This window comes from Prunus persica, chromosome G4, assembly GCF_000346465.2.
Source record: "Prunus persica cultivar Lovell chromosome G4, Prunus_persica_NCBIv2, whole genome shotgun sequence".
Classification (NCBI taxonomy): domain Eukaryota; kingdom Viridiplantae; phylum Streptophyta; class Magnoliopsida; order Rosales; family Rosaceae; genus Prunus; species Prunus persica.
In genome coordinates this window covers 1,042,209-1,059,737 of record NC_034012.1, presented here as the reverse complement: position 1 = coordinate 1,059,737, position 17,529 = coordinate 1,042,209, and the positions used below count along the sequence as shown (strand labels likewise).

General features: G+C 41.3%; 3 protein-coding genes across 4 annotated transcripts; 1 reads left to right on the top strand and 2 right to left on the bottom strand.

Annotated features, from left to right (window-relative positions):
- On the top strand, positions 1,581–2,299 carry LOC18778561. Its single transcript, XM_007212618.2, has one exon. It carries the CDS (start codon positions 1,792–1,794, stop codon positions 2,125–2,127), a length of 336 nt encoding a protein of 111 aa, XP_007212680.1. The 5' UTR covers positions 1,581–1,791; the 3' UTR covers positions 2,128–2,299.
- Positions 2,942–7,264, bottom strand: LOC18779197 (protein DETOXIFICATION 40). The gene is made up of 7 exons (XM_007211715.2): positions 6,748–7,264; positions 5,979–6,610; positions 5,057–5,113; positions 4,725–4,963; positions 4,330–4,448; positions 3,955–4,041; positions 2,942–3,585 (listed from the first exon to the last, which is right to left on the bottom strand). Exons 1-7 carry the CDS (start codon positions 7,081–7,083, stop codon positions 3,478–3,480), a joined length of 1,578 nt encoding a protein of 525 aa, XP_007211777.1. The 5' UTR covers positions 7,084–7,264; the 3' UTR covers positions 2,942–3,477.
- On the bottom strand, positions 7,560–16,778 carry LOC18779736 (protein DETOXIFICATION 40). 2 transcript variants are annotated; one of them, XM_007212385.2, is made up of 7 exons: positions 16,033–16,775; positions 15,264–15,895; positions 14,698–14,754; positions 14,364–14,602; positions 13,784–13,902; positions 13,500–13,586; positions 7,560–7,813 (listed from the first exon to the last, which is right to left on the bottom strand). In XM_007212385.2, exons 1-7 carry the CDS (start codon positions 16,366–16,368, stop codon positions 7,742–7,744), a joined length of 1,542 nt encoding a protein of 513 aa, XP_007212447.2. In that variant the 5' UTR covers positions 16,369–16,775; the 3' UTR covers positions 7,560–7,741. The 2 variants fall into 2 exon arrangements, with proteins under 2 accessions (XP_007212447.2, XP_020418525.1); XM_020562936.1 differs by lacking the exon at positions 14,698–14,754 and having other exon boundaries at positions 16,033–16,778.

Genomic DNA, 17,529 nt, shown 5'->3' with positions numbered 1-17,529 from the left:
CAGCTCGTCCTCTTTTACCCAAGTTCGACTTCTCCTTATTGTAAATTAGACTCACTTAAAGTAGTTTGGACTATTATTTATTGAAAAGAAGACTCGAACTTAAATGCAAAGAGCCGGACTTACTACCCTAACCAACTAATTTAACTTGCAATGAGTACCTTTATAAGTTTTGAGTAATGGATAATTTAAACATTCACAAATTCTTTAATATGAAATAATTGAATGCCTAGTTCATGCAGGAAACTGAATATCTACTTGGGGATGAGAGACGTACGAAACTGAACCAAATAAATTGTACATGAATAATACTAATTATAGATGCCTCTATGATGATGCCGAATGCAAGCATGGTCTGATAATATACTCTGATTTAATTGATGAAACGTCATCGTTCTCTTGTTGCATCCTTGAATTTAAAAATGGCAACAACGTCACTCTTGTTTTTGTCAGGCCCAAGCCGTTGGAGGGTTGACTTATTCATCAAAAGCCACTGCGAAACCACTTGAAGGACAACATGTTTGTCTCCTTTGGGAGAGAAACTCTCATGTCATTGGGATATTACTTTTTATTATTTCTGATGAATAACGTAATGATACATATGATAAGTTTTTCACGTGTCAATATGTTATTAATCGGAATAACTTTTGCTATCCCCGTTAGTTTTTTGAGTTCACTCTGTACAGACTCTTTAAAGCTTTTTTTCTTTCTATAATTTAATTTAATGGCAATTATTTATGAGTTTTTATTTTCGAAGATCCCTCATGCCGGTGGAGGTTTTTGTCTGTTCTATACATGGGCAAGCCTCATGTTTCCTCTTCTTCTTCCTTTGACTTCAGAGCTCACCTCATCAATCATCCAATGACGGCCAGCCTGCATCACCTTTCACTTCCTAAACTCTACTTTACTCTGGCGGTGTGCTTGCTTATGTTTGCAAAGCTGGTCTTTAATGACTAATAATACAATCTTAATTCAATTTTATATTTTCAAATTAAAACAAATAATAATATACTATGTGTTAAGATACAACGAAAATTTGTAAGTCAAAAAGTTAACGGTTAGTAAATTTGAATGAATTTCGAGATATTACTATATGTTTACACATTCATGTACCTATGTAAAAAACTCTCCTGGTTTGAAGTGTAAACTACACAATTTTCAATAAGTCGTATGCATCGATTAAGTAAATGCATGAACTAATACTTAAATACCACAATCACTGCTCTTAATTTCTTGATCATCCAATTGATTGAACCACATGGTTTACGTACACATTACCCCTTTCTTAATCAACCATTCACATCCCAAATGGCATCTGATCCAAAACCAAAGGATTAGATCTTTTTATTCTATAACATATAATTCAGTAGTGATCTACTGATGTTCATACCTTGAGGCACTCTGCATGACAAATTAAATGAACCCTTCTTTTTTAATCATGGAAAATTAAACTGAATTTTATAATGGAATTGGTTTTAGTTAATTCACACAAAGGAGATGATATTAAAGGCCAGCTCAGTGCCTGCAGTTTTTCTCTCCATTATTTGTGTAAACAAACAAACATTACTAGTGCACATGCTTCTGCTTCATCAGCAAAAATATGACCTCCTCTCTGACCTGACCCTACACCTCCATTACCAACTCTTCAAGGCTCTCTCTATAAATCCCACTTAATTAATCTCATCTCAGCTCACATAACCATAACACATTAAATCTCTCTCTCTCTCTCTCTCTCTCTCTCTCTCTCTCTCTCTCTCTCTCTCTCTCTCTCTCTCTCTCGATATCTTGAAGGAAATGGCTGTTATGATCAGAAAGCCATATGCCTACTCAAAGATGGACAAGGAGGACCCAGAAGAGGTCATTCATCGACGAGCGCAGTTCTTGATCTACAAAGTGTTGCAGCAAGCAGAAACGCGAAGAAGGCCGGTGAATTTGAGGATCAGAATACGAAAGTTGAAGCTGAAGATTGGGAGGAGATTAAAGAAGTTGAGGAAGAGCATGCTGCTAAGTATATCTGCAGCCAGAGTCTGCGTTTATAAGCAAGTTTTTAGTCAACTGAAAACTTGCAAGACTTTGTTTGGCCGCGGGGAGGGAACCATTGGCGCCAGTCTTCCAGCTTTGTTCACTTAATTGAACCACTTTTGGTTGTGTTGTGTCTCTTATCGTTTTTAGAAATACCCGGTTGTAATTTTGGTGTTCGATTTTTGCTCACAGATAAATATAATATGGGATGTTACATAGTTTGCTTGCTTGATGCTTCTTTTCACATAAACAAGCAATCTCAGCTTGGCTTTGGCTTGAAGATATTTTGGGTTCAAACATTCGTTCGTACGCTTGGAAATTATTACATGCAAATGAGCACACAATTAAGCACTTTATAATTAAAGACAAATGAGGGTTTGTTTGGGAGTGATTTTATGAGGCACAAAATTATTTATATATGAGAAGAAGAACCTCCAATGTGCTTTTCTATAATCACTTAAAATAATTTAAAATGATTTTAAGGAGAAGCACGCGCCTAGCTTATGGCTTAAGTATAGTTATATGGATCTAATTAACGTGCTATACTTACTGACCAATAACATGGCTGCCCTGCAATGTATTGAAGTGTTTTTACCTTATTTTATTGGGGATTTGGCTGGTAGGTTGGAAAGTTATGGGATATAAATTATAGATGTTGTTTCAATTTTCAAAGATATTCATAGTTTTTGCAAAGAAGTCAACTCCCTCAAGTAATTCCACAATTTATTTCATATATAACTGGCCCAGAGCTAGACCAACCCATAAATCCAACTAGCCTAATTCCCGTCTGGAAAAGTTCTGGGTTTCGCCTTTAATTATTTACTTAGACTTGACAAACCCATGTTATAATTAATTAAGTTGCCTTGATTAGGTTCGTCAAAGCTGACTAAATTAAGATAATTAATCACAAGCGTCGGCTGAATTCATGCTTGACGCGCTTTGTCTCATTTTCTTATCTTATACATATAATATTATGAAAATAAATATAAATTATGCTAATCTCCAGCAAGTAGCAAGCTCGTTTCATTATGCATGGCACGCCTTTATCTCATTGATTTCCTCCTTCCTTATATTTCATCTCATGCATGATGCATACCATATATGGCAAGACTCTTGAGGGTTCAGTTCACGTCAGGTCCTCGGCGGCTCCACCAGATTAATCAACAGGTGTTTCAAGGTGATTGATTAGGACGACAGCATGTTCAGTTCAGCCATGTGGTCTCGGACTTATATTATATATCTGTGGATAAGTTTGTGTTCAAATTTAATCAACTTGAGCTAACTCACGATCACTTCTCGAGCCCGATGCAACAGCTATCTAAACACATTACTTGTACGTACGAACGTAGCTAGCTTATTAGCCTTTGATATTGGTAATCAGAGATCCAATGAGAATACAAACATGAAATCGATCATCTCCCCAGTAAAATATAAATTTGGGCTGCATACCAGAAAAAACTACTGGTCTAAATTTGAGCACATCAGCTTTTTAGAGGAGGAGGAGGAGGAGGAGGCCGCTTCTTTTCTGTCATCCCATTTTTCCAAACGGTTTATAGCCGTGCCCACCTGAAAATAATTAAGATACGCAAGTGTGAATAAACGACACATCTGGTGAGAAGGACTGGCTTGGATACAACTTCAATCATGTCCATGCCGAGTCATCTTGCTACGGCGAGGTCGAAGTGAGCTCAAGTTCCAACTAGGTCTTTTATTGAGCTTCAAGCCCGATGAAACGAATATCAACATTTTGGGCCTGGATCATTGTGGACGGTTCAAGACTGGTTTCTGGAATATATTTACAGTTGGGCCTGATAGGGCTACTACTAAGATTGAGGAAACTTTGGTATGTTCTGTTCTGCGGTGCCAAATTTAGCTTTGACTGAACATGCGCTCAAGTATTTCTCACAAAGCATATTCATTGAAGTTATTAATTACCTCTTTATTCCAGTCCGTACGAAATGTTACCCACAGTAAGATGATGGTCTGCATCAATGTTCCTCCTATCATCCCTGTCCAGATCCCCTGTACATTCAAAATCAAAAGATAGTTTTGTCACCTCTCCTTTTTCACCCTACTTTTCTTGTCCAACTCGATGTATGCTAAGTTGGAAGAAGTAGTATTATATAGTGGGAGCTTCTACAATGAGGAGTTAGAGTGAGGAGCTTATTTGAGGGTTTCAATGCCACCGTCAAATCATTTCAAAAGTTTAAGTCCATTGATTTCCTTACATTTGTTGATGGTGCGGTTGAACCCCTCAAATAAACTCCTTACTCTAAACTCCTCATTATAGCCTTTCCGTTATATAGTTACCTCAGCACCAAAGTCGAACTTAAATCCAAGAAGACAGCCTAATGGGATCCCAACCACGTAATAGCATCCAACATTCACATACGCCACAAATGCTTGCCATCCACATCCAACAGCCACCCCTACATTACTTGATACAATTTAATTAATTATATATATGCTGATCAATTTCACCCGTTGGAAATATATAGATTACTATTTTGATGTATAATTATGTTCTCTTGCTTAAATTATTAGTTCAATCAAAGCAAAAACAATATCACGCACATTTCATTAGTGTTTTGCCAAAAGTATCATATCGGATAATATAAAACTAATCAAACCCCAATATGATCCCGAATTCACTATACCAAATTGATGGTATAGCTAGCTAGCGGAGTATATAAGATTTTACGTACCGGACAGGACTGGTTGAATCCCGTTAATAATAAGGGTGACGGCCAAGTAAGGAGTGAGGTGGGAGACAGCATTGGCCACGGTTTCACCATCGGTGAAGGCGTAGCTGATGACGTGACGTAAGGAGAGCACAACCACAGCTTCCACGATCGCAATCAATAGCGACACAATTGTTACCACTAGAACTGAGAATGCTGCTGACTTTGGATTCCCAGCACCTAGCTCGTTGCTTACCCTCACACTGTTCCCATACAATATCATTAACTGTATGTTAATCTTATATCCATAACATTACACTTAATTATTCAACAAATACGATCAATTATTTTTATACCTTGCAGCTGCATTAAACCCGACAGAAACCATGAGCAGCAATCCAGATATCCCCATGCTGCATGCATATAAGGCCACGAAACCAACACTAATTATTACTTACTAATCCACAAATTTATACATTTAGACACGTATATATACCTAAATAAATAAGTGGGTGGAAATATCCCTACTTGAACATTTAATTTGGTTAATTACGTGTTTATATAAGGAATTGGGTGAACTCCGTATGCATGAGTGAATGATGGCAATAATGGAAAGGAGCTCTTACACTTACATTGGGGCCTGGGGCTGTCCTTTACGCAGGATAATGATAATGTCCTTAATTGTCTTGTCTGTCCTTCAGTCTTGTACGGGCTCGTAATATACATGTATATGTGTATATACATGTATATATGTACATTATAGTATATGTGTATGTAATAATAATAATAATAATAATAATAATAATAATATATGTTATTAGTATTATAATATAATATATGCATCTTATATATTGTGAACATAGGACTAGCTAATCCTCCCTTTCTACATGGGTTTAGTAGTCCCCTCCTAATGAGGTATTTTTGGTGGGCCCGGTATTAGCAATCACATCTAAGACTAGAATTAAATGAACAAACATGGTACTAAATTTAGTCCAATCCAGTCCAAGCCAAGCCTGTGTACCAAACGACCCCGTAGGGTTGTACATATTTATTGTAGAAAGCTTTAACTTGTTTAATTTTTTTTGAAAAAAAAAAGGTGTAATGCATGTTCATCAGGAAAAAGGAAAAGTCCCAAGGAAAGAAAGACTTTACTTTCTCTTTTAGTTAATTAGGGTTAGACCAATCATTGTGATTTCAATAGCTAGCTAACTATAAAGGTGAAGTTACAGTAGACAGTGAAAATTAATTAGGCAGGCATCAGATGATTTTTGTTCTTACCATATGGACAAAGAATTTAACGCGAGCTCAGGATTCTCGAGCAACCCAGCAATCAACACTAATACCTGAAAGTACCAAGTCTCCAAGCACAGCATCACAGCCGATGCAGCCGATAGCTTCAGAAAATCCCACAACCCAGAAAACGCTTCCAAACTAAACCCAGTCCACGTCTCCTTGCACCGACTGCTCTTTAGGATGTAAATGAACTGGGCCCCAACTATGATCCACCACGACAAGCTCAGAACCAACGACGCACCGATCAACCCCATGCCCAACCTGTACACAGCTACCCAGCTCAGCACTAAATGCACTCCAAGTGTAGCTGCTGATATGTAGGCACTTGGGGCCACAATTCTCTGGGCTTGAAGAAACTTTTGCATCGGGAAGTTGATGGCGTAGGCAAAGATTTGTGGGATGAGGCCGTAGACATAAACGGCGGCTGCTGCAGCCAGCTTTGGTGTCTCACCAAATAAGATCAAGATGGGTTTGGATAGGAGGAAGATGAGAAGCAGTGGAAGGCCAGTGAGGGTTAGGACTATGGTTGCTCTTTGGAGGTATATGCCTAACATGTCATATTTTTCGGCACCGTAGGCTTGTCCACATAGAGTCTCCACCGCACTTCCCATGCCTAACTGCATGAGACAAGAGCCAGACAGACGGCAAAAGATAAGAATGAGAACATAACCAGAGTGAAACATAACAATGTGACACATCAACTCTTAGTTGACAGAGTGAAACATAACAAGAGTTGAGGTTGTGGGACGTGTACCATGAGGCCGTAGGCGAAGAGTTGGACGCCGCTGTTGCCGAGGGAGGCGGCGGCGAGCTCAAGGTTGCCGAGGTGGCCGGCGAAGACACGAGTGGAAAGTGACATGAGGTAGTTAACGATATACACCAAGACGGCAGGGGCTGCAAGGCGAAAGAGGAGCTTGAGTTCAATCCAAGAGGCCAGGCGGAGTCTCTTGAAGGAGGACAGCTGGGTGTCAGATAGCACCTTCTCAAGTAGAGACTCCAAGCCATCGCCATGGCCGGAGGCTTCGGCTGCTGCTGAGTCGGGTTCGGAGTCTAAGATGGGTTGGCGGAGTTGGTCTTGATCATTGACCATATTGGACTAACAAACTATGGTTATGGTGTTTGTGGAGGCTTTGCCACAATTTGATCTATCCAGCAAATGGCTGCTTTTTTTGTTGGACGAAAACGAAATGGGTGCTTGGAAAGAATAATATTGACGGTACGGCAAGGAATTCTTTTTCGACACGATGTGGGAGGAAATAAGTTTATTTCGGCATCAGGCTATAAAGCCCTAATATATATGATATGAAGTTGCAAAAATATATAAAGGGGAGAAATATGCTTTATCGATCATGCATTCAGTATTGAGGTGACGGGTCGTCCGTTTAAGTTCATGATTTGTATTTTTATAGTTACTCAACATTTATACTTACTTTCAATTGATTGTGACTTGTCATTGCTGCGTTGCTGGGCACTGACGAGACCTGATTGGCGCATTTACTAGTAGCATGGACTAGGAAGCTAACCAACCAATTCATTTAAAATCAGACCCACAAAAAATGGACATGGTTCTGCCAAAAGACGTCTAGTTCAATTAAAAAGAATTTTGACTTGCACACCATTCGACTCCCATATGTTTATTAACACATTACAAATGTATTTGATCATCAGAATTATTCAGTAAAATATGAAGTTGGGTTGTCCCGATCGAGCAACAACAGACTAGAAAAGCTTGTTTAAATTTGAGCACATCAGCTTTTCAGAAGAGGAGGAGGCAGCTTCTTGTCTTCCCATTTTTTCAAACGTTTCCCGGCTGTTTCCACCTAAAAACAATTCGATACCTCAAAATAATTAAGATGTGCAAATGATTAAATGCCATGTTTGGTGGGTCTAATTTTTTAGAAGAGAATGACTGATTTAAACACAATTCCAATTCAGTTCATGTTGAGCTGTTCAAGTTCCAACTAGGTTTCTAATAGGCTTTAAGCACAATAACGGGGTGTTTGTTACACCGTGCAAGTTTGGATTGGATTATAAGCTGCAATGGTCTGGGAGTTATATCCGAATTGTAACAGACAACAAGGCAATGATGGGTATTAACAAATGTAACAGAAATCTCCCTAACTTGCTGTAACTGTCATGAATATGAAGGGTCTCTAACACTCCCCCGCAAACTTGGCGGCGGAGGAGAGACAAGTTTGGAGACAAGGCGAGCAAAGCGGTCGGTAGGAAGGCCTTTGGTAAAGACATCAGCAAGCTGAGCAGCAGAGGGGATGAAGGAAACTTTGTGGGTGCCGGAGGCAACACGTTCGCGAACAAAGTGATAATCAAGAGCAACATGTTTCGTGCGGGCATGAAAAACAGGATTGGCAGCCATGTAAGTCGCAGAGAGATTGTCACAATTGAGGAGAACGGGGTGGTGGAGCGGGAAGTGTAATTCACGAAGGAGACCCTGTATCTAAATGGTGTCAGCGCAGGCATAGGCGAGGGCGCGGTATTCTGCCTCGGCACTAGAGCGGGAAACCGTACGTTGTTTCTTAGCACTCCAGGAAATTAAATTGGACCCTAAGAACACGCAATAGCCAGTTGTTGAGCGACGTGTATCGGGGCAACCTGCCCAGTCAGCATCCGAATAGGCAACAAGAATGGTGGAGTGGGGGGACGGATGGAAAGGTAAACCATGACCAAGAGTGCCCTTGAGGTATCGAAGAATGCGTTTGACAGCTTCCATGTGAAGATCAGTAGGAGAGCCCATAAACTGAGACACAAATTGAACCGCGTAGGCAATGTCCGGACGAGTGAGAGTTAAGTACTGGAGAGTGCCAACCAGCTGCCTATAAATGGAGGGGTCAGATAGAGGATGACCAGTGGTGCGGGATAAGGAGCCTTTCGAGGCCATGGGTGTGGAGCAAGGCTTGCACTCCAACAGGTTACTGCGTTGGAGTAAATCAATGGTATATTTATTCTGTGTGAGATGAAGACTACCAGACAAATAAGTCACCTCCATACCCAGGAAATAATTGAGGTGCCCAAGATCTTTGAGATCAAATTCAGTGCCCAAGATGCGAATGAAATTCAGAAGGGAAGAAGTACTACTACCGGTGAGAACAATGTCGTCGACATAAAGAAGTAAGACCATCATGTGAGAGTTGTTCCGAAAAATAAACATGGAGGAGTCGGCACGGCTTTGGAGAAACCCATAACAAATGAGGAAAGAGCTGAGGCGCTGAAACCATGCACGAGGAGCCTGTTTGAGGCCATAGAGAGCTTTATGGAGTTTGCAAACATGTTGGGGCCGAGTAGGATCAATAAATCCAGGAGGTTGCTGCATATATACGTCCTCAGAAAGAGTACCATGAAGGAACGCATTGTTGACGTCTAATTGACGAAGAGTCCAACCAGAAGAGATTGCAAGACTTAGTACAGTGCGAATAGTGGTAGGTTTGACAACAGGGCTGTAGGTATCAAAATAGTCAATGCCTGGTTGTTGATGATAACCCTTGGCCACCAAACGGGCCTTGTAACGTTCTATACTTCCATCAGAGTTGCGTTTGATTTTGAAAACCCACTTGCAACCGACAGCACGAACAGAAAGGGGCAAGGGAACCAATGACCAAGTGCCCTGCTTAAGAAGCGCATTAAACTCATCATACATAGCTTGTCGCCAATGAGAAAACCGAGAGGCATGGGTGTAGCATGTAGGCTCAAGATCAGAATCAGCCAAAGCAAGGAACGCTGAAGGAATAGGATAGCGAACCATGAAATTAGAACGAAACTTGGTTTTGAAGATGCCGGATTTGGACCGTGTGTGAACTGGGCTTGTCCGAGCAGAGGGAGGAGCAGGAGGCCTGTCGGAAACCTGTGCTGGAGGCGGGAGTTGTGGAGCGACGGCTGGCGATGGTGCTGGAGCAGACGGAGAGGGAGGTGCTGTAGCCGATACAGGTGTGGAGTCGGTCGGTGCTGGAGCCAAGGGGGCTGGAGCCGAGAGATGGGTGGCAGCTGTTGGTGCGGATGCTGGGGTGATGACCAGAGCAGGTGATGGAGATGAATTCAAGTTGGCGGCCACAAGACCAGGTGGCTCCACATGGGCTGACTGTGTAAGGGGGGAAATGGGCTCCAAAAGTGACTGTGGCCCAATATCTAGAGGAGAGGCAGCAGGCCCATGGAGTGGGGAGGAAGCTGTGACGACTGGAACAGAGACCAAACCATTGGCAGCTGTGGCATGTGATGGCGTTGAGGTAGGAGCAGAATAGAGAAAATCATGCTCGTGAAAGACAACATGTCTAGAATGGTATACACGCCCGGTGGGAGGATGATAGCAGCGATATCCGCGATGATTTGCACTGTAGCCAAGAAAAACACAAGCAAGAGAACGAGGTTGTAACTTGTGAGAAACATAAGCACCAAGATACGGATAGCATGTACACCCAAATGTTCGGATAAAAGAATAATCCGGGTCTTTCCGAAACAACCGCCGAAAAGGCGTGTCCCACTTGAGAAGCGGGGTAGGAAGACGATTGATTAAGTAGACAGCAGTGCAAAAGGCCTCAACCCAAAAAGTAAAAGGAAGATGGGCAGTAAGAAGTAAGGTACGACCCATGTCGGCAATATGGCGATGTTTGCGCTCAGCAAGGCCATTTTGTTGTGGGGTATGGGGACATGAGAAGCGGTGAATAATACCTTTGGAAGCACAAAATTGTTTAAAGTTTCCATTATCAAATTCCTTTCCTCCATCACTTTGAAACTGTTTAACATGCATAGAAAATTGGGTTTCAACATAAGAGACAAATGTAGAAAAATGATGAAAGACTTCCGATTTAAGTCGCATAGGAAAAATCCATGAGAAACGAGTAAAATCATCAGTAAAAAGTACATAATACCGAAAACCAGAAAAAGAAGCAACTGGAGACATCCAAACATCAGAATGTATTAAATGAAAGGGTTCATGGGAACAATGGGCACGAGATGAAAAAGGAAGACGAACTGACTTTGCCAAGGCACAATGGCTACATGAATTATTAGATAACCGAAAAGGAGAACCTAACAAGGACTGAGAGACTAAGGCACTAAGCACTTTATTGGACGGATGACCCAAACGATGATGCCAAAGGGATGACGACGAGACGGTGGAAGAGAAAGCGGACTTGGAGCATGAAACCAACTTGGAGGCAAGGGAGGGCAAGACCGGATAAAGGCCATCACTACATCGGCCCTGAAAGAGAATAACGCCTATGGGTAAGTGTCGAATAACATATCCGGAAGAAACAAAAGTAATACTAACAGGATTATCGTGAGTAAGTTGAGCGATAGAAATAAGATTTTTGTGAAGAGAGGGAACGAGAAGGACATCGGATAAATTAAAGGCAAAGGAGCCAGAGGAAAAGGCGACATTACCAGAGTGAGTAATGGGAAGGGAGGCACCATTACCAATGAGGACTTGATCAGAAGTGGAGGAGACATTTGTCAATGTGCGGGCATCATTGGTCATGTGATTGGTGGCACCAGAGTCCAAGTACCAATTGGGGTCAGAAGTTTGAGAGATATGCATGCCAGCAAAATGAGGAGAGAAGTCAGCATCACGAGAAGACAGTGGGCACCGAGCAGCAATATGGCCAAATTGTTGGCAGTTCCAACATTGAAGAGAGGGGCGTGGTGTCGGAGGAGGCCCCAAAACGCTAGGGGTGGGCTGGAAGGAGCGGGATGACCGGTTATGAGGCTGGTGTGAACTTGAAAAAGTAGGACGGGTTGAGGCACTAGAGGAAGGCCCAGAGCGGTGAAACTGGGAACCATGGCGTGCACCACGGGAACCACGAGGATGGCCAGAACGAGAAGGTGGGGGATGGGAGGAATAAAAGGCTTGCGGTGGTGGTGAAGAGGCCATGAGAGTAGTGAGAGATTGTTGAGCATCGAAGGCGAGGAGACGAGCACGAAGATCAGCAAAGGTAGGTAAGGGAGGAAATTGCAGGATAGCAGTGATAAGCATGGCGTAGTCGGGGCCCAAGCCACGAATCACATAGCTGACCAAATCATCAGAGGAAACTGGGGCACGTATGGCTGCCAGCTGATCAGATAAGCTCTTGGCAAGAGCAAGATATTCAGAAACTGTCTTAGTCCCTTTGGTGATGGTGAGAAGTTGAAACTTGAGATGGGTGGCATTAGCAAGAGATTGTTGAGAAAAGTTCTGACGAAGACAATCCCAGACTGCTTGGGAAGTGGTGAGACCAACAACTTGAGCAAGAACCGGCTCGGTGAGAGTGGAACGAAGAATACTGATAAGAGATTGATCGGTTTGATACCAGGTAAGATATTCTGGGTTAGGGACAGGAGCCACGAGGGCCTGAGCAGTGTCAACAGCTTTGTCTGTGGAGGGAGTGAGAACAGCAGGAGGGCATGGGTGAGAACCATCGATGAATCGCCAAAAATTTTGCCCAATAAGATAGGGTTGAACTTGACTTTCCCAAAGAAGGTAATTGGTTTCCGAGAGTTTGGTGGAGACAAGAGTAGAGAAATTGGGGAAGGAGAGAACACTAGACGAAGAGGAGGAGGAGGAGGAGGAGGAGGAGGACGCCATGGAAAGGAAGAGAAGCAGAAAATTTTTAAGGAAAAATGGAGGCTCTAGATACCATGTAGAAACAGATTCTTTTCATATCTAAATACACAGTATTACATGGATTTTATATAAGCTGCAATGGTCTGGGAGTTATATCCGAATTGTAACAGACAACAAGGCAATGATGGGTATTAACAAATGTAACAGAAATCTCCCTAACTTGCTGTAACTGTCATGAATATGAAGGGTCTCTAACAGCTTGGTTAAGATTTTATCCCATATTTATTTTATACGGCTCTAATTTTAAGTGAGATTAACTAATACTAAGCCCACCAAAAACACCTCCTTAAGTGTTCTTAGCGAAACTTGTCTAGAGAGGAGGGACTAATAGTCTTGACCCAAGCAACAAGCAACCAACCCCACCCAATCGCCTCACAACCACCGACCCACCAAGCGGCAACCACAACCACCAGCAACGACCACCATCCACAACCACTAAACATGACCACCAGCCACAGTCGCCCAAGAAGGAGAAGACATAATAGAAGAGGAAGAGGAGAGGATAAAATTTTCCACGCCAAAAAAAAAAAAAAAAAAAAACTGAGAAGAGGAGAGAAAATTTTCAAAAAAGAAAATTAGACAAAAGAAGAGGAGAGAAAATGGAGAAGATGAAAGAGAAGCATAGAGGAAGACAAGGAAAGAGATGGATAGAGAAGAAAAGTTGGAAAAAAAATTGTCCTTGTCCAATCAAATATATACCAAACGTTGTACAAGTGTTATCCAACTTATGCCAATCCAAAATAGTACCAATATTTAGTTAAGTCTACGACAGTCCGTTATACTAAACCACCCTTAAAAGGAATATCAAGAGTGGGCTTCAATCATTGTGGACTGTCAAAAGGCTCGATTCTCCTATTTAGGAAAACTTTAACATGTGCAAGAATGTTCATTGAAATTACCTCTTTGTTCCAGTCCGTTCGAAATGTTACCCACAGTAAGATGATAGTCTGCATGAATGTTCCTCCTATCATCCCCGACCAGATCCCCTGCATGTTCATTTCCAATTACTTTTTTCACATATTCAAAACAAAGTTTTCATGCAGTTTGTCCTTCTTAACCCAACATTTTCCTGTCCAATTCAGTGGCACTTGACATGCACATGGCATAAAATAATTTTTCTTATTAAATTTAAAAAAAAATCAATGTATGCTAAGTTGGAACAAGTATTATTATATATAGTTACCTCCGCACCAAGGTCGAACTTAAATCCAAGAAGACAACCAATTGGGATCCCAACCACGTAATAGCATCCAACATTCACATACGCCACAAATGCTTGCCATCCACATCCAACGGCCACCCCTGCAATTCAATTCAATACCATATATATATATATATATATATATGTTGATTAACTTGGTGTATTTTCTCTGCAGATGGACCACTATTTTGAAATATACTTATGTTGTCTTCTTATATGATCACAACGACGAGTCAAGAATTAGTGTTCAATCAAGTGGAAAAAATATCACACGAAGAGGTCTTAAACGGGTCAAACTGAATTGAGCCGGCCTATTTAAAATCGTGCTTTTGACATATTCGTGTCAGGTCGGATCGACTCATTTGACACCTCACACATATCGCTCTAGTGTCTTGTCTTTACATATATATATTATTATATACACCAGCCTCACACATATGACTCTAGAGTCTTGTCTTTACAATACACCAGCCAAAAAGATATCATATCGGATATAACTATAATTAAAATCCAATTTGATCCCTGATTGATGGTGGCTAGCTGGATGGATAAGAGTGCTTACCGGACAGGACTGGTTGAATTCCGTTAAGGATAAGAGTGATGGCCAAGTAAGGAGTGAGGTGGGAGACGGCATTGGCCACTGTTTCACCGTCGGTGAAGGCGTAACTGATTACGTCACGGAAGGAGAGCACAACCACAGCTTCCACGACAGCAATCATTAACGACACAATTGTTACCACTAGAATTGAGAATGCTGCTGACTTTGGATTCCCAGCACCTAGCTCGTTGCTTACCCTCACACTGTTCCCACATATATACAATATCATTAACTGAATGTTAATTTGATATCCATAATATTACACTTAATTATTTTTATAATTAATCCAATATTATACCTTGCAGCCGCATTAAACCCGACTGAAACCATGAACAACAATCCAGATATCGCCATGCTGCATGCATAAGGCCACGAAACCAACACTAAAATTAAATCCATAAATTTCTACGTGTATACATGCATGCCCCTTTAATTCAAGGAGTTTGTGGTCATCATTCTTGAATTTAAAATAAATATTTTATCCACCTTTGGATTAGATTTAAGAGTGATGACCACAAATTCCTTGGCTATAGAGTCTACGAGAAGAGGACTTGATGGGTGGATGACATATGTGTATCTATATATTCTATATATAGTCCAACCAAAAAGTAAAGACATGTCTATATATATATATGTTCCTGTGTGATAGAAAAAATTGGGGAATGACTCATGACATGTGTCGTTTTGTGATCAATAATGTCTTGCGGTCTCATCTCATGGATGTCCTTATAAAAACACTGATGATGACCAATCATTATGATTTCGATATTTCGGTAGTCCCAGTCAAACCCATATTTTTATTTGAAGTTACTGTAGACAATGAAAATTAATTAGGCATCACCACCAGATGATTTTTGTTCTTACCATACGGCCAAAGAATTTAACGCGAGCTCAGGGTTCTCAAGCAACCCAGCAATCAACACTAGCACCTGAAAGTACCAAGTCTCCAAGCACAGCATCACAGCCGACGCAGCCGATAGTTTCAGAAAATCCCACAACCCAGAAAACGCTTGCAAACTAAAACCACTCCACGTCTCCTTGCACCGACTGCTCTTTAGGATGTAAATAAACTGGGCCCCAACTATGATCCACCACGACAAGCTCAGAACCAACGACGCACCTATCAACCCCATGCCCAACTTGTACACAGCTACCCAGCTCAACAGTATATGCACTCCAAGTGTAGCTGCTGATATGTAGGCACTTGGGGCCACAATTCTCTGGGCTTGAAGAAACTTTTGCATCGGGAAGTTGATGGCGTAGGCAAAGATTTGTGGGATGAGACCGTAGACGAAAACGGCGGCTTCTGCAGCCAGCTTTGGTGTCTCACCAAATAAGATCAAGATGGGTTTGGATAGAAGGAAGATGAGAAGCAGTGGAAGGCCTGTGAGGGTTAGGACTATGGTTGCTCTTTGGAGGTATATGCCTAACATGTCATATTTTTCGGCACCGTAGGCTTGTCCACATAGAGTCTCCACCGCACTTCCCATGCCTAACTGCATGAGACAAGACCCAGACAGACGGCAAAAGATAAGAATGACAACATAACAAGAGTGAAACATAACAATTTGACACGTCAACTCTTAGTTGACAGAGTGAAACATAACAAGAGTTAAGGTTGTGGGACGTGTACCATGAGGCCGTAGGCGAAGAGTTGGACGCCGCTGTTGCCAAGGGAGGCTGCAGCGAGCTCAAGGTTGCCGAGGTGGCCGGCGAAGACACGAGTGGAAAGTGACATGAAGTTGTTAACGACATAAACCAGGACGGCAGGGGCTGCAAGGCGAAAGAGGAGATTGAGTTCAATCCATGTGGCCAAGCGGAGTCTCTTGAAGGAGGGCAGTTGGGTGTCAGATAGCACCTTCTCAAGTGGAGACTCCAAGCCATCGCCTTGGTTGGAGGCTTCGAGTGCTGTTGAGTCGGGTTCGGAGTCTAAGATGGGTTGGCGGAGTTGGTCTTGATCATTGACCATTTGGACTTACAACTATACAATCAAGGTGTTTGTGGCATCTGCAAAAATTTGATATATCGAGGAAATGGGTGCTTGGAAGGATTAATAATGAGGAGCAATTATACTAAACGACAAGGCCCCATGTAAGAGAACAAGTTTGTTTTCGATACGATGTGTGATTTTTTTTTTTTTTTGGGGTCTGATTTTGGGTGGAATCTCAATCTCCTTCATGACATCAAAATAGGTTTGTTCACATGTGAAAGCCTAATGGTTACATCCTATATGTGCTCCACGTCATCCACTATATATTATCCACGTATTAAATTTGAAAATTCGTCACACGTGCAATGACATGTGAAAATGTAAATATAAAAATGTTCCACCAACACATTGGAAAATTAGAAAATATTACAAGGGCTTACTTACAAGGAGTTGGACTATACCAATTGGTACTTTATTGAAACTGAAGCTAGTACATAGTAGAGCATGGAGGGAAACTCTCATGCAACGGGAATATAACTTTTCGCTATCCCCAATCAATAACACAATGACACGTGAAATAACTTTTGCACATGTTATTGTGTTATTAGCCGGGAATAACAAAACAGTGATACCCTCGTTATAGAATAAGTTTTTTCCATAGCACGGGAGCCAGAATTAATGAAACAACATTGAAAGTGAAAGGCAATACATGATTAATGCCCCCGGGCTACTGGGAAAGTGAAAGAAAGCTGCCCAGATGAATGATGCAGGCGGATGAAAAGTTAAAAAGCAACAACTATAGCCAGACAAGATGTGGGGATGGAAATAAGTTTATTTGGGCATCGCGCTAATCTTTTTGTATTTTATTTTATATAAATTAGAAGAAAGATTTGAAATTAAAACCTCTTACTAAAGACTATACATAAAAGTTATTACAAGTTTCGTAATGTAATGGAAACTCAATTTTCTTATTTTTCTTATGTTATTTAACTACAAAATTAATTTACAAACATATAGATCAGCTATGTCATTGTCTAAATGTTTGAAGTAAAATTCGATTTCTTATCAAAATCCTGATTTGATTATAAGCGGTTTTGAGATAAATTCCCTTTCTAAATTCTTCTAAATGAAGGAGAAACCATTGTTTTCGTCATCAGTTGAAATATTTAAAATTGATCAGTATTGACGGGTCGTCTGTTT